Source organism: Onychostruthus taczanowskii, unplaced genomic scaffold (genome assembly GCF_017590055.1).
Source record: "Onychostruthus taczanowskii isolate IOZ18803 unplaced genomic scaffold, ASM1759005v1 scaffold25, whole genome shotgun sequence".
In the NCBI taxonomy this organism is placed as follows: Eukaryota; Metazoa; Chordata; class Aves; order Passeriformes; family Passeridae; genus Onychostruthus; species Onychostruthus taczanowskii.
In genome coordinates, this window is record NW_024499796.1 from 9,867,798 (window position 1) to 9,893,627 (window position 25,830).

At 40.9% G+C, this 25,830-nt stretch overlaps 1 protein-coding gene across 7 annotated transcripts in view; it reads right to left on the reverse strand.

The window, feature by feature from the left end:
* Positions 1 to 25,830, reverse strand: part of DENND1A (DENN domain containing 1A) — a 149,727-nt gene that overhangs the window by 102,086 nt on the left and 21,811 nt on the right. For all 7 annotated transcript variants that reach the window (XR_005952829.1, XM_041406468.1, XM_041406472.1 and 4 more), the window contains exons 3-5: positions 17,751 to 17,794; positions 2,979 to 3,028; positions 48 to 167 (exon numbers count right to left, since the gene is read on the reverse strand). Coding sequence is in view for 6 of the 7 variants with exons in the window: in XM_041406468.1 (XP_041262402.1) it covers positions 48 to 167; positions 2,979 to 3,028; positions 17,751 to 17,794 (214 nt within the window). In the remaining variant the exon portion in view is untranslated. The remainder of the gene's footprint in view (positions 1 to 47; positions 168 to 2,978; positions 3,029 to 17,750; positions 17,795 to 25,830) is intronic.

Sequence of the window (25,830 nt, forward strand, 5' to 3'; positions counted from 1 at the left end):
TCAAGCACTGCTCCTGCAGTCAGCCAGAAGCCAAACCACAGACCTACCTTAAGATACAGAAGCAGCTCTTGGCCCCCGAAGATAAGCGACAGAAGCCAAACCTCTGCTTGCTGTCAATGTCTGTGAGCACAAAGGTGAAGTTCTGCCCAACTTGGTTAATGGCATGGCTGGAAACAGAGAGCAGGAGAGAAAAATTACTGCTGAGCTAACTGTGTCAAGTATCACATCCAAGTCATTGAACCTATAACATTTCCTCTTTCAGCAGAGTTTTTTTGAGAAATCAGCTAAAAAGTATGCACCCTCCAGAAGCTTAAATATGCTTGATGAGGGAGGAGTGGGGGGGTTGTGGTTTATTTTTCCCATTTTTTAAGTGTGGGAGGATACTAATAATGAGTTTATCTTTAAAATAAAATGGTTCTGATTATCAACCAGCAACCAATCCCATGTTCTCTCATATAACCCAAATACTTCTAATTATAGGAAATTAAGACTTATTTCAGGTCATGTTCTAGGGTTTTTTTAGGTTTTCTGAGAACTGAGAAATCTGACTTGCACTGACATGTAGCTTTACAAGTCACTCCTACCAACTGCAACAAATACCCTGGTAAATTCAAAGCCATTTAACTAACAGTCACAGGCCTTAAAATATTCTCCTCTAAGACGCCACATACAAAAAAAACAATTTTTGTGGGAGAGTACACACTCAGTGCCTAGAGGAAACAAAGGAAAAACAGACTTGCAGAAATAAAAGCCAGATCCAAATGGGAAAGATGTCACTGTCCAGCTTAGAAAGAAGAATCCTTCAGTGGATTCCAAAGAGGGAAGGGAAAACATGCTGTGATGAAGATGAACAAAAAGACAGATATTTAAAGCATTCCAATAGTCTGAGAATTAGCCAGTATGAGTACTATCAACCTCCTGAAATCTAAATGTCAGCAGAGCAACTACTTCCATAAACCACACTGAGCTGCTGGGGATACCCAAAAATCCCTCACTGCTGGTGTGTTTTATCTGTAAAGCTTGGATGTAATGTTACTATGGTGATTTTAGTAGGGTGTTTTAAAAGGGGATTATATGCTTAATTTTAACAAGGTTGAGAGCAGAGCGTGTGTGAGAAATAGCATTAGAACTGACAATTAAAATTATGGAACAGGGGGAAAAACCACGTTTCATTAGCAGCAGGGAGAAGCTTGTTTATTAAACAACTCAGACAAGCTGTGAGTTCCTCCAGAGCAAACCTAGAGAGTCCTGCATTCATGTGACCTGGAGAAACCAGACCTTGCTGACAGGTCCTGCTCCAGTTCAGTGCCAGTTTTTCACAGGGAAGGATAAACTTTCCCACATAAAAAGTGTTCTTCCTAAGATTTTAGTACCAACCCTTCAGATTCACAGCTCTGCTTTCAAATGGGCAGAAGGTCTATTTAGAGCCTCACAGGATGGAAGCAGCATCAGTTTCATCTCTAAGGGGGCAGACACAAGTTATGGCTGGAGGGAAGGGGAGAGGAGTGATTTCCATAAAATCCCCCCCAGCACCTACACCTGACTAACACAATCCTGGCAGGGAGCAGGACCAAGGAGCAGCTCTGCACTCCTGCAGCTGGAGAAGAGCCTCTGCCTCTTTCCACCACCACAGCAGCAGAAAACTCCTGGGCCACTGCCTGAAGGAATGGCCAAGCAGTCCCTGGGGTTCTGACCAGTGGCCACAACACAGGAACAGAATCAATGTAAAAAGAATGGAGTTTCTGTGCCCCTGAGAGCCAGGACCTCCAGTGCCACCACTGCCTGTTTTTACAGCCACAAGCACCTCCTTCAGCTGCCACAGCCTTAGCCTGGGGTGTGCTCTGCCTCCTGCAGGGTGGCAAGTCCACTCTCCATCTGAAATTATTAAGAGTGTTCTGGGTGACAATGTCTCCTTTTCGTTCAAACTGGCTGGCTTGCTGTCTTTCAGTGACAGTCTGTGATATTCAGACAAACAAGTGGATCCAGAAATGGGAATCACTTTTCATTATGTTCTCATTTGCACCCCATATGGGTATTCAGTGTTCTATCTTTCAAAATGTTATATTGCTGAGGAAAACCAAAAACAACAAAACAAACAAAACCCCTAGGTACAATAAATCTACACACAGAAAGCATAACTATTTCTAGTAGAAACAAATACATGAGAAAAAATGTATGAGTATTTGCTTGCTTCCACCCCTTAGGAAATGAAAAGGATGAGCAGTAAAACAGGGATTCCAAATTCTAAAATGAGAAAAAGACTTGCAGCAGTTTAATCACAGTAAAGGTCAGTTCCCTCAACCCAAACCATTCTGTGTCTCAGCTGATGAAGACAAGTCATTCTGACCAATTAAGTGATGCTCAGAGATGAGGTGAGCACTGGTGCAGTCTTTCAAAATTTCAATTGTTGTTCTTTTCAAGAAACCATCAAGAATACATCACAGTAAATGCAAAACTAAAAAGAGTTCTACAGTTTCCTAAATTACAGGAAGTAAATATTCTCAGATCTTCTCACATTCACTTTACAATTTTTCCCCCAAAATCAGAAGTCACCTTAAGTAGCTGTCAAGTAAAACAGCAGCATTCCAGCAATGTCAAGAGGCCTTCAAATGTAAAGCATTTCATTAATTGTTCCACCCACATTTTGGCAATTAAGAAATAAAATGCACAAGCAGACAAAGTTTCGGTATTAATATGCATATTTGATAATTCCTACGCAAGCATTTTCCATCCAAGCATTGTGCAAAAAATGCCCTCAGAGTACTCCCACCGAATAACTCCAACTTTTAAAATTTCTTTTTGTTTCATGGTGCCCATAAAAACCCCAGGAAAACATAATTCTGAGGCTATAATTTGCACTCAGGTGCTTTAAGTCCCAGTCACTCAGACAGAACACTATGAACGGTATGGCTTTTATTTTCTACAGGGGTTTTATTGACAAGCTTATTTTCTTGTAAAGCTTGAAAAGCTAACAATACCTGTCCACATAGAAGGGGAAACAAAACTTGGTCAGAGTCTGTAGAACTTCCTGTAGAGAGAGAGAGAAAAAAAAAAAAAAGATAATTTATACATCTATGGGGACCAATAAATCTAATATTAACCACATCACACAATTTCACAAGTTTGCCCTGAAGAAATAAAAGACAGATGAAGAAATATGGGCTTTATCAATTACATGGAAGTAGTACCAGGCAGTCAATCATGTGAAATAATAAACATGATCAAACTTCATTAAAAATGAAAAATTAATCAAGATTCACACATGGGCAGGCAGCAGGAGCCATCCAGCAATTCTCCAAAGAGGAGGAGGAGGTTGGGTTGTTGAGTGTTAACACCTCTCTGGGGACAGTCCCTACCCTGACCATATGGATCAGAGTGAATAACACCAAACCACATGGGCCTGGCCTGGCAGGACCACTTCTGCTGGCACAGCTTTTGACTGTTACCTAGGAACAGAGGTCTGGGGATTAGAGAATGCTTCCCAACACCAGCAAGATAAATAACAAAAGATGAAGCCAATAGGTCTCATAGCAGGAATGTTTAATGTTGCCTACTGCTATTAGAAAGGAAATCTCGGAGTTAGAAGACTGATTAAAATAATGTGTATTAAAATTGATGTGGATTGTTTAACCTACAAACCATCTTCTAGAAGTTGCAAAGCAGCACCACAAACAGAAAAGCGTTTAAGCACGAGAGCAAAGAAAAGGATGAATATGAAAAGTGAAAACATGATCAGCAGATAAATTAATAATTTTCAACTTTACAACATTAAACAAATGCAGTTACTAAAGAGGCAAAACCAGCAACATGTTAGTCCCAAAACAGTTGTGTTCATAGACAAAGCAAATCATCAGATCTTCAAAATTTGAATTCTGTAACCCACAAGACACCACAAAGTTCTCTCAGTTTACAGATCTTTCCTACAGCCAATTCATTGCTCATTCTCCTCCACACTTCAATATTTCAGGTCCTGAAGTGTAAATTCCATTTCTGCTTTCAGAGCCCTGAACAAACAACAAACCCTCAGATAAAATCAACACTTTTCTGACCAATAGCAATAAATTATCATCAATAACTAAATAGATGCTTCTTGCTTCATTTATTTCTAAGCCAAATGCCATCATTCCCAAATAAACTCCATCAATGTAATAACCTCTCCAGTGAAGCACAAAACATATTGACTCCCTTGCAGGAACATGTTCCTCCTGCATAATTCAAACAAGCACAGCCCATCCTGAGCCGTGGTTTCAGGCTCAACTGCTCACACTCTTCTTTGGAGGTTTCTTGACAACTAAAATGTGGCAAGTTCTGAGGATTTCAGGCAAAAAACAGATATGGAAACTTTGACTTCTTGACAGTTTATTGATAGATTATTTAACAACCTCCTGTTTTTAAAGAACAAGAAAGGATCTACTGAAGAATGCCATGTAGAGCAAAGACATCTCCTTTGAATTGCAGCAGGAAACTTGGAAAGGAGCTATGTAGATTGCAGAGTAAACTCTGCAGAAATCTCTATTTTGATACAAAACAATGCCTTGATAGTAAAGGTCTCATTAATAAGATCGGGCTCCCGCTGGTGGAGAATCTCACTGACTTTCACGAGCTGAACAACTCCAATTGCTCAGGCACAAAAACTGTGTCTGGACACATTTTTAACTACTGCACAGTGTCCTTTGCCACAACCGAGCTCTCACAGTGCAAAATGCTAGCAAACAAACAAAACCCACAAAAGAATTCTAAAATTGTGAAATTATTATATCAGGAGAACAAAGTGCCTGCATCTTTATTGGCCTTATCAATACACATTGATTTTTAGAAACAAAATCATATAGATACACAACATTCTGATATAAAATAGTGTTAGAAGACAAAGCCATTAGTCACCTCAAAATGGCAGAATATATTCTCTCCATTATTTTGATGACTTGAATAATTCCTGTAACTGCAAGTAAAACCATTCACACAATAAAACATTCAGCATCTCATCAGCATTGTGTCACTGGAGAAGTGCATTACTCAGAACTTCCTCTGCACTTATTCCTTGATATTTACAGCTCCTAAATGCAGCAAAGGAAATGTTCACGTAAACAGGCCATATATTGGCTCTGTACTGCTCTAAACTGCCTTTTCTTTTAGAGAAGGATTTTACAGTGATATTATTATCTGACTTTTGCAATGTCATTCAATATAATTTGCTATTCATTATACACCAATTCTTATCTGCCTCAATTCACAACCAAAAAAACTGAGACTAGCACAGGTTAACTGCAGACTTATTTTTCAATGGTAACTAATAAAATAAATACCATATGTAGAATTAGTTTTTAATTAGGAAAACTGCTGATCTTTTGCATGGAAGAAAACAGTTACTGAAGAACTATCCCATTTTTGCTCAAGTTGCAAGCTTGTTACTCTAAATATAATGCTACTTTTTTTTAAATTCTTTAAATACTCCTCAGTTTGAAAGATAAGCAATACCTACATCATTTATATGCAACATTCTACCCAACCTCTATAGGTTATTACTTATGACCTAGAAAATCCTTCATTTCTTTGTGATTTCAGACAAAACAAAACAAAACCTACAATTGCTCCATGTCAACATCCTGTCATTTTATTTTTTTTTTTAACTCAACATGAAGCACAGATAAAATATCAGTAGTCTGTTTTTTTGTTTTATTCCCTTATGGCTATTTTCCTAAAGAAAAACCTGCATAAATGCCTGTAAAGCAGGAGCCCCTAAAAAGAAGACCAGAACCCCCCAGCAATCCAGGACAGGCGGCTGATCAACGCAAATTACCCGGGAGCTGCCGCGGGGTCTCCAGGGGACCGCACGCCAGTTTTCTGGATCAATCCCCAAGTTTATATTTTCACAAATCTTTTTACATGCAGTTTGATTTTTAACATTTTAATGAGCAAAAAGTGCATCTCCAGCAGCCAGTCACCAGAGCTAAAGTGCAGGGCATGAACCGTGTCCCGGGGGATGCGGCGCAGCCGCGGCACCGGGGGCTGCAGCACAGGCACCACCTGGCTCCCCGTCCCAAGGTTCCAACTCTTTTCATAATCAAAACACTGCTGACATTATAAACCCCACATGGGTTTTCTAAAATCCTTCCCAATCAATAAAGCCAGTACATAACTTATCGGAGACAACGCAGAGCTCATTGATTAAGTTTGGTTTCAGTAGCGAAGTTTTCAAAATAAATGAGGCAGGAACACCGCGCTCAGCCCTTTTGTGTCACAGCCACCTCTGAAGGTGAGGCAGGCTCTGCAAGGCTTTCCTACACAGGCAGGACAGACTTGGAAAGCCAGGCTGGGAAATACACACAATACACACCGGGCTCGTGTCCCAAACCATCTCTCTGTTGCAACCAAACAGTAAAGAAAGCTCAACAATGCTGAAAAAATGTGCACATTCACTTGTGAATTTAATATGCAAGCTGTAGCTGAAGTCTTTTTTATTTTTAAACCCTTCACCGTATGCTCCCACTTCCAAACCAACAGAGCAACTTCAGATTCTCTTAAATACAGTGGGTTGCTTCACTTCTGCTCAAATGAACATCACTAACAAATATCCCACGTGCAGGTGCAATTAAATAAAACTGCACTCAGAAATGAAGTGCAATTGACTGGGCTAGAGAAGGGGCTGCTGCAAAGTATCTGCTCCTAGAAAGATGCACGAGACACCAGAGGTGCAAAGGGAACAAGAAGTATAGGGAGAAGTGGGACAAAAAAGAAATCAGAATCGCAGGAGATCTGTGGAAAATGCTGAATGATTAAGGTATGATACTTCCATAGGAATGGGAGTCAGAGCAGGGGAACAACACAGCACACAAACCAACAGGCTGGAAACCTGTATTGGAAAACCTAAGAAAACCTAGATGAAATTGGAAGGACCACCCAGAGGAGAGACTGGAACTTCAGCTGTGGATCCTGGGGAGGTGAAAGGAAGGACCCCAAACCCCCACAAGTACTTGTTACAGAGAACAGAGCATGGCCAGTGAGAGGAGTTTTCCATGGAGAAGAGATGACTCCATTATGAAAAAGGGGGATTGCTGTTTCATTTCCTTGCCCTTACACCTGAGGCAAAGTACAGCTGAGGCTGCTGCAAACAAAACACTACACAGAGAGGATGGAAACTTTTCACCTTGCCCAGTTTGAAAAGCCATCTGAACCCAGCAAACCAGCATGAAACGCTCCCTCTGCCATGGAGGGACACCCAGAGACTTCCAAGAACATCAACAGACTGAGGAAGGATGGAGGAGAAACTGGACAACAAAGGGGGACCAGAAGACAAGTGGGGCCCTGAAGGGCTCAGGGTGTGTGAGCACAGGGAACAGCAAGAACCACGGGTGACTTCATTGTTCCTCAGAAGCAGCATCAAATTTAAACACTACAGAAGTGTTAATATTGCATAAAAAGTGCTAAGAGATTAATTGAAGCAAAATATTATCCAATTAAACTAGGGTTGTCCATTAATGTCTCCTATACCCACAGAATTGTAAACTGCTGTTATGTTTAATTCAACTATTTGGATAATTTTAAACTAACGATTAATTAAATGATCCACTGCAAGGGAATAACAGGTTTAAGAATTCAAAAAAGCAAACAATAACTTTAAACCCAAAATTTCTCTAAGTTCTAAAGGTTTTTCTAGTTTTGAGAAAACTGGTACAACACAGATTCTTTTTAAAAAATCATTGCTTGTTTAAAATATTTATGTCACATTTCATATTGCATTGATTTTGCTATAAAATCTTTTTATTCTTTATATCCTTACTGAGCATTATTGAATTTTGTAATGTACCAAATATTTTAAGAAATTATTTTCACCAGCTCTTTAAAAGAATGTTCTGTGCCAAAAAAAATCTGGGCATAATTTGCTTAATAGAATGACTTTAAATTGCCTGAATTTAGTTTTATCTCTACTTTTCTAATTCTACTGGTATTCAAATACAACTTTATAGCACTAGATTATCCATTTGTTCTGTGCTCCAGAAATCCACCAGCTTTTTCGGAGCAATTCTAAAGCTTGAATTAGGGGAGGGTTTTTCTCCCAGAGTCGCCTGTCCCTGTCTGAGGGTCAGCAGAGGAACAGGGCCACACGAAATAACATCATTTCATTGAAGGTAACTGATTGTTCTCAGGAAAACACTGCTTTAAACAAACAAACAAAAAAACCCCAACATGCACATCCACAATCCTGGAAACAGGAAGAGCAGGAGATAAATAACATTTCCTAAGCATATTGAGGCCTGCTAGCATTTAAATATTTTAAACGTACAAAATATGTGCACAGATGGGCAACTTTTCTCCTTGCATTACTAAAAACATATCTCAAGATAAAGCTCAAAATCCCTGAATTTTTTAAACCTAATTGTGACTCTGTTTCTTAGAATTCACACCCCAAGGCCAAAGCTTTCCTGCCACCAGTCCTTCAAATGTGATTTGGACATTACACGGGAGGAGGCTCCAAGCCTCCCTGAGGTCTCGCTCCTTTTCCAACACGCGCAGAACCAGCAGATAATGGGCCTGCGCTCAATTCCGGGCTCTGCTCGGCTCCTCCTGGGACACAGGCCTAGCAGATGTGATAAAAACTGTGTCAGAGAAGTAGCTCTAGTTTTTGCCTTAATGACAACTTCAACCTCTCAACTCGTAGAACAAAAGAACAGGAACGACTATTACTTTTCTCCAGTAGAAAAAAAAAAAATCTGAAAGTAAAGCTGAACTAAATATTTAAGCAGTTTTTCAAAGAGATCTCCTCAACAAATGTCTTTAAAACCCCTTCAGTAGAAGCAGAGATTTAGTTTCATTCTAAGAGAAATAGATTTTAGCTAAAAAAAAAAAATCTACAGCTACTGTTGTACTGTTGAATAATTGTTCCAGTCTTAAATCACAAATAATTGAAAAATTATACTAACAGGCATAAAAAAAATCAGGTCCAATTATGTGCATAAACAGTGATCAATTGGTAAAGGTAAGAAGTGTCAATAGCAGAGAGCTGGAACACTGATTCAATTAAATGTATTTTAAACATTTAATTACTAAAACCGAGGAGTATTTTCACTTGCAGATTTAGCAGAAATGAGGTGAGAACTGTTAGCTGTGAAAAGATAATCACATCCTGCTCAGCCCCTAAGTCAGTTGCACAGGTACACTGCACCAAAACCAAAGCTTTAAATCTATCCTTGGGTTAGCATTTGTTAAATATTATAATTCTGGCTTAAGATGAGTGGCCTTTTCAGCCTTCGCCTCCATCGCTCTATTCAGCTCCGAGCACATACCCACTTAATCAGCAATCATTGTTCTCTGAGGCAGGACTTTGTTGTCAAGACAAGCACTGAAACCTTTAAAATATTTCAGAACTGGCATAAGAAAAAAGTGATCTTTGTCAAACAAGGACAAATTTATGCAAATCTTTTATAAACATTCACAAACATTTATTTAGCTTTTGAAATGTTGGCCTCATTTGAGAGCATGAAAATGAGGGGGAAGTAGGAAGATGCAAAGGACAGCTTAGAGGCTGGCACACTACATAAATATTCAGAAGGAAGATTATAGGATTCATGTTAGGCTGTCTTAGGTTTCTCCAAAGTCCACATAGAATACCAAAGAACAAAACTAACGAGAAGTAGAGCAGATGTTAGACAATGCACCAGCCCTCTTTTCCACACTCACTTGGCTATACTTCGATGCTTTCATTTTTTCTTTCAATATGGTCAGGTCATTCAAGGATTCTCCTATAGACTCTGTATTGTGGCTACAGCGCTATAAGCTGGACCTCTGTCAGCTTTCCAAAAGTTCCTGATGAAAAGGCATTATGCAAATTGTACCTCTCTTACTCTCTTTTCAGGAAAAAAAGCCTCCAGTATGCAGTCATTGGAGTATTGGAAGTCCCAGCCTTCATTTCTGTATGGTTGTGTTTGCCTTAGGGCCATGCTGCTTGTTTTGACAGTGGATCCCCCCAGATAGTTGGGATTAGTCGAGCTTGTTTAGATAAACTTGAAATCAAGGCCTTCTCTAGGTAGACAGCTAGATGTAGCTACTGAGTTTCCAGCTGCCTTCTGCTTTCATCCCAAAACAACTGCAGATTCACAGCAGAGATCACAGCCACAGGCTATGTCACATACATAAGTACGAAATTAAAGGCTGCTAAAAGAAGCCTTTGTAAGTCTTAGTGCTAAAATAAGGAATCTGTACTGCATAGTTTAAACAAATTATTGAAGAAGCACCAATAAAGGTCTGCAGCAGAGAGTTAACAAGATGTGTGTGAAAGAAATGCTCTGTTTACATAACTGGGCAGGATCAGGCTTTGCTAATCACCACTGCCCCATGCACTGTGTAGCCTCTCCAAAATACAAGGCAAGGAAATTCTTGGAAGCACTGTCTGCTACAGCACCCAAAAAAGAGCTCTGTTCATCAAATACAAACTTTACCATCACAGCAGACTACTGTGGCAGCACTGTTCCAGCTAGATTTTCAGTCATACACACAAGCAGATTTGATCTTTGCTATAGTCAGATAATGCAAGCCACAGGAATTCATTCTCACAAATACAATATGTTAAAAGAGAATGGCCAGAGCTCCAAACTGAAATTAAAACCTAAAATCAAAACCTGCCCATGTAACTACGTTACACCTTTATAAACCTGCAGTGTAGTTGAGTCCCAACAGGAGATTCATTTTTCACAAGGTAGGAAAAAAACCACAAACAGTTCTGACTTTTTTAAAGATTGTAATCTCTTCTAGCTGGGTGCAAATTTTCATATACACTTCTGCAACATCCAGGCACAACCGATGGGAAACTGAATTAAAGGAAAAATTAATCCCTAGGATGTTATCAACAAACAACCAGCAAACAAAAAAAAAAAAAAAAAAAAAAAAAAAAAAAAAAAAAAAAAAAAAAAAAAAAAAAAAAAGAGAGAGAGAGAGAAAAAACAAACAAACAACTTAGTTCAACAAATAGTAAATATCATTAAAAATCAACTCCCATCTCTTGCTCAAGAAAAAGGATGTGCAGAAACTTGCAATGTTGGAACACTTTAAAGCCAAGAGCAGAATTTTGTGTCTAAGAGGACAAGGTAAGGATTCACCAACCCCTGCCTCTGTGTACAGGAGGTCTCTAGAATCACATTTCTGCCATTTCCACATTAGAGAAATTCTACCATCTCCCACTGCAAAATGAAGTAATTTCACTGAAAAGGTCTTTTATGGAAACTCAAAGCATTAAAAACTGTGAGAGATGAACATTAGACTTCAATTTCTTCCTGCACTGGTTACCAAAGAGAGCCCTGAATTCCCTTTGTCATTTCATGCCATAATCCCCCATCAGTGACAGCCTCAGCAGAAATAAGTGACAGACTGGGAATCCAAACCAACAACTGAGCAAACAGCTAATTCCTGACAAGCACTGAGGAAACCAGTCCCACCAGTGGCAGTGGACTTGGAAGAAAACAGAACACTTTGAGAGTTGTTACCTGAAAATGAAACCTGACTGCTAAGGATGCAGCTGTCACAGCATTGTCAAGCACCAGCAGCTGCTACAAGCCCTGGATTCTCCTTCTCACAGGTGCCCAGATGTTGTGCCCAAGATGCTCCTCTCTGCTGAGGAACATGTTTGAAGCTGTTTAAAACCTCCCTCACCCACGTAGTATCTGCCTGTTGCAGGGAGGAAGTGTAACAGAACTGAACAATCATCCCAAAGGGGGCAACAGCTGACCAACTTTGAAACTTCCCAAGGCCCTGGTTCTCAGGCTCGGGTTCCCATCACACCGGTTTGAGAATTCCCTAAAGAACAAAGATTAAAATGATGAGTATGATGAGGACACTCTTGCCCACAGGGCAAGAAGAACTTCTCTAACATATTTTGCAGAGATGAGATGGAGTTGGTGATCACTTCAGACAACTGAAGGTTATAAGAGGATAAAGCTTTTTAAATTTATCAGCATTTCTACAACTTTCAGATTTTCAAAGAGAAGAATATGTTAGGGAGAATTATGGTCAAAACCTGAGAGCTATAAAAACATTCATTAGCCCTGGAAAGTGGTTTTTATCTGAACAAAGGAGAGCTGATATGACCAAAGATGACCAAACTCAGAATGTGACGTTTTCCAAGTGCAAAGCAAGGAACTCTGGACTCCCCTGGTTTAACAAGGGTCGTGTCCAGCTTGTCCCTGAACATGCCACCAGTTCCATGCTGCTGTCCAGACACACGTGAAGGATGGGGTGTGTGAATAGCAATGAGTGTCATCTGTCATCACCAACAAACCCTCCTTGCAAGGGACAGCACTCCCCACCTCCTGTCCATGCAAACACCACCCCAGTCGGAGCAAGGAAGAGCTCTACAGGCAGGGAGATGAGCTGGCTGTACCTTAACGTGCCCAACCCCCCACTGGCAGGACCAGGAATGTTCTTTTGTATTCTTCTCCAACAAAACAAAGATGCTTTTATATATTACAAGTCTCTAAAGAGTAATTTTGAAATGGTTTATGAATTGATCAATAGCACCAGTATAAAACGGAATGGTTCAAGAGCCTGGTACAAGACAACTTCCAAAACTATTTTGCTACTGACTGCCTCACCAAACCCAAGCAGAATAACACTGCTGAAGCATCTCCCATTTTAAAGAAGCCAGCTTTACCTGCAGTGAATATTTTATACCTTTATCAATAAATTTAAACCAAAGTGATAATGATTACTCACACTAGGCCTGATCCCACAACCTTTACTCACACAAGCAGTCCCACAGGATTTTAATATCACCACCTCAACGAATAAGGGTTTGCAGGACAGGTTTTAAATTATTCATATATTCACAGATTTTTAAGACCAGAAGGGACCATTATGATCATCTAGTCTGACCTCTTGTATAACAAAGGCCATACGACTGGAGCCAGTAATACTTGCACTCGCTGAATCATCTGTAGTAAAATCAAATTGCGTTTAGCAAACTTCCAATATCTATTCAAATTTTTCATGAAAGAGAACTGAGATGGTTTAGAAAGTGGCTTGGACATACTTCCTCACAGTTGAACCCAATTATTCCTCTATTTCTATTCAGAATTCTTCTGACTTCTGGACACTGGCTTTTGGTGTGGTTTTCACAGACAGACTCCAGAGTCCAACACTACCTCAGGTACTCTCAGGCCAAAATCAAGCACCTCCTGAGCTCCTTCAAAACATTAATTGCCAGTTAATTACTATTTGCTTTCTGCACTTTTACCACTCCTGCCCTGCACCATGACTTCTGAGACACAGATAGCATAAGTGAAAAGACATTCAATTAATGCTATCAATGATGCACAAACAGAAAACCAAACATTTCCACCACAGCTCTTTCCCAGACAGGATCATGTGCAGCAGCTACTTCAACCACAATCTTAAAGACAAAAACCACCAGAACCACTTTTCTACATTTTCTAAATTACTAACTGCTCAGCCTTTCCCACCCAACTTCATCTGCTCCTGAAAGGACAGCTCTTTTTTAAAATTACTCTCAAGACAGGTTTTATCATACTGTGCGTGCAACCTGTAAGGTAAAATGTTTATCCTCAGATTATGTGCAATTCAGAAATATCCAACTGGATTACAATCATCCCTGTTGAAGCAGCTCAGTCCCTTAGTGCACACAGACTTTCCAAGACAGGGGGTTTATGCTCCATTAGTGGCCAGCACTGTGCAATGACTCTCCAATCACACAACTCTCAATGACACAAAGAAAGAGCTTTCTATTTTTCCCTGTGTGCAATGTTTGCACAATGCTCACAGACTTTGTACAAGAAAGACCATTAGTTTCTATATAAAGACTGCCATAAAAGTTTTATAGTTTATCTATAAATGTATAAAGATTGTTGGTTTCGTTATAAACTCTGTTTCAATGCCAGTGGAAAGAAAAATTACCAGCAGAATAGAAGTAGCAATCTGCATAAGTACCAGCTTGCAAGCACGCATACCTCAGTCATTCCTGGAGTAATTAACTGAACATACAATAGTTCATCAAATTACAGACAAGCCATCATACCACTGAGAGCAGCTCACAAACAGCAACCATCACAACAGCATTTTTCCTTTCCTTTTCAGATGAGCTATAAAGATTAAAACGCTCAGGAGCCAAATGATGCATTACTCATAATAAAGAAGTATTTTAAAATGGACTGCATTTTCCATGGTTGTCTAATTCCTCCTACATCTTCCATTGATTGTTTTACTACTTCCTATTTCCATATATTTATACAACAACTATTTGCTGTACTGTTTCTGACCGAAGTTTTTATCTTTGCTGCAAACTTCCTTGTCTTTAAATTAACCCAGGAGAGCTGTTAATCTTGGGATTAATCTTCAAAACAGTGGACAGCCAAAATTCATGTGGTGACCTGCCATGGATGGTGTTTACAATACCCCAACAGCACAGGATTCCACCTAAACAACATTAACTTCATTACTAACTTTTTATTAGGAACCCAAGGCAGAAAATACAGTGATACAGAAGGATTTTTCTTGTATACTTCTATCTACAGTGACTGCATTTTATAAAGAAAAACTAAGAGTTCTCATCTGGTTTAAATTCTGAGGTCATGCTGAAAATCCAGCACTGGAAAACTGTTGCTTATAATACCAACAATTGCTGATTTCATGCTAGGTAAAACCACAAACACATACATATACATTTTGTTCTTAAAAACTATTATAAAACAGCCCAACAAGTTAAAACAGTCTCATATTTTAAAATGTATCTCAAGACTACTCCAGTGTCGTTCCAGCCATTCAAAAAAGCCTCATTTTACCCATTTCAAGAGGCCTGGAGCAATCATTAGCATTTTCTCCCCTTGGTAAGGCTCCTCAGTTACCTTGTCTATGACATTTTCTATAAAATATTCCCTTATACAGTTATTTAACAGATTTAAACCGCAGATGTCATTGTGGTCTGAACATGTCAAAGACAACTTGAGGGAAAAAAAATCAGGACACGCAGAATTCACTTTGTCAGTAATTACAATCAAAATTCCTGCAATGTGGCTGGCCTGCTCATTACTTCCTGACTTTGTATCAAACCCCTTATTTACATTTCAGATTACATTCTTCATGAAACAGTAAGATCTATCAGAGCTGAGAGGACTGAAATAATGAGGGAGAAATATTTTAATAAAACGTGTTGGGTCTGCATTACTTCCGTGTCAGAAAGAAAGGTTTCTTCTGTAGCCATGGATCATTTATTCTGTCTCTAAATGAGAAGCAAAAGATGAAACTGATGAACTTTTACTGCCCATTTGTCTTTAGCAGACAATTAAGACAGAAGATCAAAATGGATTATCATACCACGCAGACAACTGGCCCAACAGTAATACATCTCCGGGACCACAGATTTGTAACTCTCTTTTATCCCTCCCCTTTCTTCTTACTCCTTTTTCCTCTCTAAAGGCAATGCTGGCTTTGTGGCTCAAGGGGAGCCAAAAGGCTGGTCATCATTATTCAGTCACAGATGTCAATCTAACCTCCCTTTTTTCTCAGTTTCTAAAGCAGTGAGGCACAATAATTTGTGACAGATTCTTTTACTGTAAGGTACAAAGAACACACAGAATAAAACATCTAGCAGCAGCGAGGGTCTCTGATCAGATGTGCTGGTACATGGGAAATACAGTGTATGTAAAAACAAGCACCGAGAGTTTAGATGAATAAAAAAAAAACTTGAGGTGTTTTTCCTTTTTTTTTCTTACTAATAAGTGCTTTACCTTGTGTTGATTTAACTCAAATATTCCTTCTGGATTAAATCATAAATGTTTGATTGCTAGAAACAATTTTTGCCTGCACTAACATGCAGATCATCTCTCTCCTTTGCATACAGAATACACACAGAAAAATCAAGGGGTTTTTACCATGGATTTTCATCTGCAGTGACTTGGCACTTCCACATTTTTTTTCTTCCAAAGAATAATAAACCAGAAGTTTTAAGAAATAAACCTAACTTGACTGATTTGCAACTTCTGTATTTTCAGAGCTCTAAATCAATAAGGACAAACATGGATGTAGTTCTTCCTCTCTGGCTCACTTGAGTGTTCACAAGTGATTTTTCAAATCTAAATCTGTCAGCTCTGGACATGTTCTCCTCTTTAAGAACATCGAGCTACCAGGATCAGAAAATATTCCTTCTGTGCATCAACAGGAAAAATGTCTTTGAAATCAACTCAAATCTGAGAAGTTCAGCCTCGTTTCTTTTGCTTTCCCTTTAAGTTTGCATGTGCAAAATATCTGACAAAGTAAAACCCCACCCCAAAACCACACAAACACAGCTCTGTGTTTTCAGGGGGTCTGACATCAGCGATTGGAAATTCTGACTAGAACTGGGTGAACATCTTACGAATTTTTATGAGCCTCTGGCTCCTCTGAGTTTCATTCAGTCTTGCATATTCACAGCAATATAATACAAGTCTAAAACCATTTCCAGCAGAAGAAAGGGGATTGTTAGGAATTTTATAGTCAATTGTATTCCAAGGCTCTCCTGTAACACCTTGATCCTGGACACAATTGACCGTCCCAGCTCTGGAGGACCCTCCATTCACTCGTGATTAACCTGAGACACAGCACTGCCAAAAAGCAGCTAGTCCTCACAGAAATCCAAACTCAGAGAGCTGTTTATTAACAACTTACAGACCTACAGTGGCAATAAGGATGCAGTTCTCCAAAAGGTTTAGTTCCATGCTACTCCATGTGTACAGCAAGTCCTAACAATGAACTACAGAGAAAAGCAGTCAGGTAGTTCAATAGGTGCTTTGAAAAAAATACTATTATTACAAAACCACCCAGAAGGCCTGGTCAAGGTCCCACTGCACACACTGATTACAGCCAAATATGAAACCATTTGTCTTGGCTGTGGTGAGCCGTCACAGCTAACAATTTGTTAAATGCTTTAGTCTAAATGCCACTAAATTTCACATTGTGTGAAAACATAATTAGAGGGAAAGGATCTGAGCTAATATAGCTATGCTGACCCTAACCTGATATCACCCAATTTCAGACTCATGGAGACCAAACTTATTGTTCTATTGAACAGCTCCACCATGCCATAGCTTCAGCACTTGGCAGGACTGGAGGTGCAGTCACCCACGGCACACCAGCCCAGTGCTGAGCCTGGCACTGGACACGCAGAGCTCCCCCTGACACCCCAGAGCAGCCCAAGCTCCAGCCCAGGCCACTCCCGATGGCACAGGCAAGGACAAGGCAATTTGGAGGTGTTAATTCCTGAGTCAGCTAGAGATCCTGTGAAAAATTCCTAATTCAGTCCGTGTTTAAACCAAATGATAAATCCCTATGTGCTCTACCCACACATTTGGGCTTTTATACCATCTTTTTGAAGCAGACTAGAGACTGCATGATCAGGCAAGAATTTAAAAAATGTGCTGTAGTGCCAGGTGCCCAGTTAAACACAGCTATAAACCTCAGACAATGCAGAGAGCTCTGCCAAATGAACTGCGGCTCTGGCACCTAAAGGCAAAAAGTGAAATTTATTAATCAATTTTCCTTCTCGCTCTCATGTTCGCTGGTAAAAATGAGATTGTAAACCAATCTTATGAGATCCAAATTCTTCCGTTTTCTGCTTTATGTATAAAAATGTTTTTATCCTTCTGCTTCTAATTACAGCTTCTTTTTCTTTCTAAGAATGCATTTATCTCTTTCAGTAAAAAGAGCAGCAATAATATGTTGAACAACCCTGAAATAAATTTTGTCATGTAAAAAATTAATTACGCATTCCAAACCTGGTCACTGTAGCCCTCTGGGAATTGCCTCCGCACCTCAGGATCTGTAAATAATTGACAGATAATATTAATTGGCTTTGGATTAGTGAGCAAGCAGAGAATCACACATTAATATTTGATCAGAAGATGATAGCAACCCTGGCAGGGGATCCAAGGAGGGCAGCTGAGGCTGCTGTGCTGATAAGAGCAGGGAAGGACTTTTCAAGGCTCTCCCTTTACCCTCCTCCAGACAGAAAAAAACTGTACATAAAACACACACAAAACACATGAAACCAAAAATGTCTGTGTGTACACACCCACACACACACACACACACACACATATATATATAAAAATTACTTTTTAAGAGAAGCCGTGGTGCTAGACTGAACTTCAGGCTGGTACTTGGGCTACATCCCTCTGGCTGCAATTTGCCATCTGGGCTTATCACCAGGAATGGTTACCCAATGATTTTGGTTAAAATCAGACAGCCAGTTTTGCCACCTCCAAGCACTGTGTTTATTTATCTCCATGGACAATTTTCAGTGATACCAGTTTACAAATCCCTCGAAATTACCTTAGACTTATGTTAAGATGTGCTCCCTAAAAACCCAAAAATATTTATCCAGAATTGGAAAGAAGCAATTAACACAGTTCTGGAACCTCTCTCATCAGGAAAACAAGTGTGAAACACTTCAGAGTAGCAAGCACTCAAGACTGATGCAACGTCCTTACTCCTTTGGCTGTCAGAATAAATAATATGGTAGTATTCCCTGAGAAGTTATCTTAAATTTAATTAGAGATGTTCATAAAACAACAGAATATCATGATTGAAATTATTTATACGACAACCTATTTAAAACAGATCTCTTCAAAGCCATCCGTTTTTCAAAGGAATACATCGGAGAAGGCCACATTCCATTCTACAAAGATAATTTTTTAATTACAAACACCAAACCATATAACAATCAGGCAAGAGTTCAAAATCAAGTTCAATGCAAGAACAAACGAACAGTATCGTGGCAGCGTTGCCCTTCGGTGCCAGGCTGGGTTTGGTGCTGCTCCAGGCTGGGTCAGCTCAGGAGAGAGGGGTGGCATGGGCACCTCCCTGCTGTCCCACAGGTGCCAGGCGTGGGTTTGTGCTGCAGACACAGCTCCAGGCTGGGTCAGCTCAGGAGAGAGGGGTGGCACGGGCACCTCCCTGCTGTCCCACAGGTGCCAGGCTGGGTTTGTGCTGCAGACACAGCTCCAGGCCGGGTCAGCTCAGGAGAGAGGGGTGGCACGGGCACCTCCCTGCTGTCCCACAGGTGCCAGGCCAGGTGCCAGGCTGGGTTTGTGCTGCAGACACAGCTCCAGGCCGGGTCAGCTCAGGAGAGAGGGGTGGCACGGGCACCTCCCTGCTGTCCCACAGGTGCCAGGCTGGGTTTGTGCTGCAGACACAGCCCCAGGCTGGGTCAGCTCAGGAGAGAGGGGTGGCACGGGCACCTCCCTGCTGTCCCACAGGTGCCAGGCCAGGTGCCAGGCTGGGTTTGTGCTGCAGACACAGCTCCAGGCCGGGTCAGCTCAGGAGAGAGGGGTGGCACGGGCACCTCCCTGCTGTCCCTCAGAGCTGCCAGCCCAGAGTCCCCGAGTGAGGAGCTGGGCCATGGTGGCTCTTCTGCCAGCAGGTGCAAACTCCTTCTCAAGGTGTACTCTGTCCACATGAGAAATCCAACAGCCTGGGCCTTTATAAAGTTTCCAGCTTTACATTTTCCAGACAATCAGATGCTTGGTCTGAACATTTCACTGTGATACATATACAATAAATCAAACTGTAGGGGCAGGTATCAGCACACCTGCCTACATTAGCACAGCAAATCAGAAACAGAGAGCAAGGGATCTCCTTTTAAAGCCTTACTTTGAAAATTCTTCAGCCTAGACACAGGTAAGTGCGCAAAGTGTCCAAACACACAAAAAGATGTGACCAGCTGTGCTGCCATGGGTCTCCTCTGCACAGTTAGCAATTAACAGGACAGTACGGCTTCACACTTCAGCACAGCAAGCACAGCACCAGTGGCAAAAGAAACTATGCCACACCTATGTAGATGCGTATTTTTAATTAATTTTAAAATTAATTAATAGAGGTCAAGATTTCAGAATTTCACCAAGGAAAAAAAAAAACCCAAATCAATGAAAGAAACACATTTGTATTGCTGCAGACATCTGGTCTGTAATGGTGTCTGAACATGAAACCTACATTTCTCCCCCTTCTATTGATCCATTGCTCTCAACCTTAACATAAATATATATACACATACTACCACACACAACATTTTATCATTTACAATTTTCTTAGGGAAATGAGGAATTCAATTTGACATAAATCCCAAGTGTGTTTGCTCTAAACACATTTGTCCATAGATGGCAAACCACATTCTCATTCTTGAAAAATCCAACAAAACAGATTAGCCATACAAAGTAATTTTGTGTGTGTGCAAACATGTATTTTTCCTGTTTTCTTAGCATCTTGAAAGCCCTTCTGTGTTCCTGGAGCTCCCTGCCATGAAGGACAGCCCAGACAAACCTGCTGGAGTGTATTTAAATGAAGCCTGAGAGCCCCATCTCAGCTCCTGGTGCAGAGCAGAGGTCTGTGCAGGGCTTGGTGAGACTCCAGCATTCCCAGCAGCTGAATTCACCCTGAGCAAACACATCCCTGTTCCTGCCTCTTGGCCCCACCTGAGGGAACTGCCCTGTGCATCACAGGGATACAGCTGCTCCACAGGCCACTTGGGCTGACACATCTCACAACAGCATCAGGATGGCTAATCCAGACAAACTGCAACACTACAGGTAAGAAAACCACTCTAGAGTAGCCTGGCAGCCACAGATCCCCATGTTTTCACAAGTCCTTTCTATTTCAGATTGCATCAGCTCATCACTTCACCTTTTAAATGGTCTGGGAATATTTACTAAACTTTCACTATCTTTATTTGGAAAACACTACACTGGTCACAGGGAAAAAACCCTACATCTTACAGCTTTCATCACTGCATCCATTCTTCACTGTTAACCCAGTGTGAATTTCAAAGGTGTTTTCAACTATACTTACCTACACAAGCATACACAACAGAGGTATATTTAAATTCTGCATGGTCTGCCGTGAAGTTTCAGGAAGCCAGACCACCCTGACTACACCAAGAGGACTGACATAAATACATACAATAGTGGCCCTCAAGATATCTAACTTTATGAAATATAAATATCTCTAAACCAAACATTGCTATTATACTACTCAGTACAGCCAGGTTCTCCCCTGAAGGGATAAGCACAAGTCACCCAAAAATCACAACAAACATGATATCCAAATTATTCTGAACAAAAGAAAACAGTCAAACAAACAGATAGAGGTCAAGTCAGCACCCAGGACTCAGCTTTAATCAGCACCACGAGTATCAGTGAAAACTACTTCAGCACTCATGTGAAATATTTGGCAAATACAGGAACAGAACTGACTGTCAACTCTGCCTGTAAAACTAAAGTAACTTGGGAACTTCAAACACTTTTACTCGCAGTAATTTGTTTTGCACAGTGCATGCAAACAGTTAGATGCAGCTCCATTGTAGCTGTAGACAGTAAGAAAGCCCTTTGCTACTCAAAACATAGGGAACGCTGTTATTCCAGGTACTTAACAGGCTTTCAAGTGAAATGATGCAAAGTAAACACATGTAAAATACTTTTTTCAAGTTCAGGAGAGTGGAATCTATTTGCTGACATCAGAACAAGGGAAGAGCCAGGCTGAAATCCCAACCAACCTCTTGCCCAGCTACAGCAAAGCATCGAGCTGAAGCCTTGCAGTCACCTATAACTTAACAGAGCTCTGAAAGCTCAGCTGACAGGAGGAGACCTTCCACACCAGGAACAAGCACAGTGCAGGTTAACCCCCAAAAGGAAAAAGGCACAGGAATTATGGAGATGCTTCTCGAACTAAACTTGTCCCAACCCCAAAACAAGAACTCAATTTGTGCTGTACGCTGAACTCTTCTGTTGCTGGTAACCTAGAATCTCCTGTTTATCTTCCATTACAACTGGCTTTTTTAGTTTCAGCTCACAAAGATCAAGATCCACACAGTTTATGCCTAAAGCAAGTGCTCACAAACTTCCCTGGAAAACAGCCTCCATGAATATAAATACACGCTGAAATACAGCACTGGAAACTGTAAGCTGCAAGTGTAAAGCAGAAAGAATACAAGCAGTAACATTCCAAAATAAAGCTAAAATACACCATCCCGTCTGCAATCTGCCCTTCTTGTAAGGGCACAAGGAATACACATATGTCACAAACTTAAACTGTCTGTACCAAGAAAAAAGTCGATTTTACTCCTAAGGCTTACACTCAGGTTTAAATTGTTAACTAATGGCACGTTGTATCAATTTTCTAAGATCCATGAGTGACTTCAGTGAAGCCAGAGTGGGCTCACTGACCGACCTGCCATGCACCACTGGAACCTCTCTTCCCAGAGGATACAGCTCCATACAAAGCAGCTGCTGCCACAAAATCTCTGGCCAAAGACCAGGAGCTCCAGCAGCCCTTGTCACCCACCAGGGACAGCCTGTCCCAGGGAGGACCAGTTGGAAATCCCTGTATGAAATAGGTTCTGTGGCTATTTCTGCAGCAGTTTCCCTTACAACTATTTTAAGAGGTGGTCTGAGGGAAGCGACTGAATCACCTCCCAGAGGAACAACGAGGGGTTATTTTGGGAAGGGGTGAGCAAAGCCAGCACTCGTTCTTGGGGACAGAGAGCAAGGCTCCTGCATGGGCACTGCAGCATTTACAGACTCACCAAAGGGCAGCACAGAGCACAGACCCCACGCTGGCTGGGTGCAGTTCTCATGGATAACACATCCAGATTTTCCCTCTGGAAGTGGAGATTCCACGTCACATCTGTGCACATTACGTAGAGCACTGCATTCATTACTCAAACATATTCCAGCTATTATTGTTAGTATTTCATTAAACATGTGAATGTTTCCAAGTTATAAAATCTATCCCTGCCTCTCCATACAGGATCTTGTTTAACAAAAAGCCAAGTACAGCAGAATATTGAAATTAGCTGTGAACTGTATAATCCCATTGTTCAATTTCATGGCATTTAAGACAGTACCTTCCCCTCCACACAAGTCTGGATGTTAATCCGTGCTGGAACCTGATTTAATTTTCCAGATGACAGGATGGGAACATGCTACAATGGCATATTAGTGTAACTATGCTGCTCTTTTACTCACAACTTTTCTTACGTCATAAAGTGAGGAGTTTTGCTTTTAAAAGACACATGCTTAATTACTTCTACAAACAGCACAGCTCAAACTGGTCTGTATTTGAATTGTATGGAAAGCATAAGACCACGGAAGTTTTCAAAAAATCACCAGAAAATACTTCCCAGAGTAAACCATGCAAACCCAATATAAACAAACTTGTTTTTTCTGATAAAAGTCAGCCAGTTATTTTATACTGGCTACAAATAAATAATTTCAATCCCAAACTGAAAAATATAGTGAAACTTACTTCATTTTTTCTCCTAACTAATTATTTACCTCATTCACTTCTTTAAGGTCCTTATAGATGCAATCCCTCTAAAATGAACTGGAATTCCATTCAGAGTAACTTTTAATTTCAATACCCACTACACATTCTCATCCTTATGCAGCACAACTAAAAAGCAATGCAAACTTCTTTCCAAACCTCTGCAAACTCCTTGGTGTCCTGCACTCAGCACAGCCGAACACTCCTGCTTGCCCCTAACCTGCTGCAACTCAGCCTGCAGATACCATCTCGCAGAGGGGGAAGCAGGGGAGGAGGGGACAAGGCGGGGATGGGAGGAGAAAATGTGGAGAGAAAAAACCTCCACACACACCAGAAGACAGACACGAAATTTCAGAACAAGTTCTGGCATAAAATGCATATGGAATAAAAATTTCCATTTTGATTTAACGTGCAGCTTTAAGCTTTCAATCCTTTCTTTTTAAAGTGCACTTTATTCTAAAAGTGTGCAAGTCAGAAAACAACCAAGATGAAAAGAAAATTCTACAAGAAAGTCTTACACCCCATCACACAAGGCCACTGCCGGCACCACGGTGTGGGACACTGATGTCACCCCAAGGTGTCACTGAGCACAGCAAGCACCCGCAGCAGGTTCCACACTCAAACACACAACCCACGTGAGTTTGTAACCAACCTCTTCACCCAGCACATCACAGTGCAAACAAACATCCCAGGCCAGGACCCAGGCCGTGTCGCTGTGTTGGTGGACACGGCCCTGCAGCGAGAGAACCAGCCAGGACTGGTGCATCAGCTGCTGCGCACGGGGCCACGGACAGTCCTGTCACAAAAAACAGACCCCTAAGCTTGCTTCTCTCTCTTTAACAGAACATCTGGAAGTCTGCCCTGCAAGTGCCAAATATCTCACTGGTAACAGGAAAATGCTTTTCACAACAGTTTAATCTAGAAACATAATATAAGGTTTGTAACTCAGACACAAAATGCTGTTCAGACTTCAGTAAACTGATGCGAAAGCAGAAAAGACTGAGAGCAAAGGCAGTATAAAATACACATCACAGGAAACAGGAAGGAAGGGAGAAAACCAGAACAAATTAAGCAAATCACAATGATTTCCATAATTGTTTTTATATTATTAACACATCAAGAGCCAGAGGGGCAGTGAGGAACAAAACTTTCCTTGGCAGTGTTCAGCAACATCTTATATGTGCTTTTAAAAAAATCCTTCCAAAAAAAAGCAGGTTAAGTTACAGATTACCTTGCAGATTTTTACTTAAGGCAATATACAGCTATCCAGAATGAAGAGAGGTAACAGCTCTAACAACACAAGAACTGACACACGTTTTCAGAGTTACATCTGTACATGTGGGGTGCACACCAGGTTTGTGATCCCCTCACTCCAGGTTTGTGATCCCCTCACACCAGGTTTGTGATCCCCTCACTCCAGGTTTGTGATCCCCTCACTCCAGGTTTGTGATCCCCTCACTCCAGGTTTCTGATGCCCACACTCCAGGTTTGTGATCCCCTCACTCCAGGTTTCTGATGCCCTCACTCCAGGTTTCTGATGCCCTCACTCCAGGTTTCTGATGCCCTCACTCCAGGTTTCTGATGCCCTCACTCCAGGTTTCTGATGCCCTCACTCCAGGTTTGTGATGCCCTCACTCCAGGTTTCCAGTGCAGGCACGAGACCAGCAGCAGCTCTATAAGCCATTCAGAGTAAACATTAAATACGAGACTTCCACTGTTTCCAGCAGATAAACCAACTTTCCATCTAAAGGGGTCTTGGTTCACTTTACAGTCCTGTTACATAAACAAAAACAATGCTCACTTCTTGGATAAGAAGACAGGAAAAACACTCACTGCCTTTTACAAACAGAAGAGGCTCCACTGCTTTCCTCATCAGTTATTCGGTGTCATGTCAAGCTGTTGAACTGCCTGCTTGCCACGTGCAGAGCACTCAGTCAGACCCTCTCATAAGGGAACATGCTCCACCTTAACTGCTATTATTTACTCCCTTGGACTCTTATATGGAATGGGGCCAGGTTTAATCAAAACTTTACTAATTCTTTTAATGGAAGTTGGGAAACAGTTGTGGTGCAAGCAGTGTGTTGAAAATATGAAATACAATTGGGGAAATATCTCTCTATTAAATCCTCAAGTTCTTTTGTTTCACCCATACCAAGATATTGGTTTTACAAAACCCAGCTGTATAAGGATACAGATTAATGTCTATTGCTACCATTCTAAACTGCTAAGAGTAGGGAGACATTGGAAAGCATAAGATGTCTTCAGTGACCAGCAAACTCAGAATTATTTCTTTACAAAGAAGAGCAGGAAGCTTTCAGTCCAGATTAATTTTTAAACTGCTGATACTGACAGAACTAAAGCTAGAACTGTAAGAAGGGGATGCACAGTATAGAGCTAAAACTAAAATAACAGAGATCAAAACCAGAAGACAAAATAAGTACTTATTTCCAGTCCTGTTTGTTACATGTTTCTCCCATCTTCACTCGAGGTTTTCAGACCTTTTCTCTGCACTGGTTAATGACTTTGGTGATACCTCGAGCC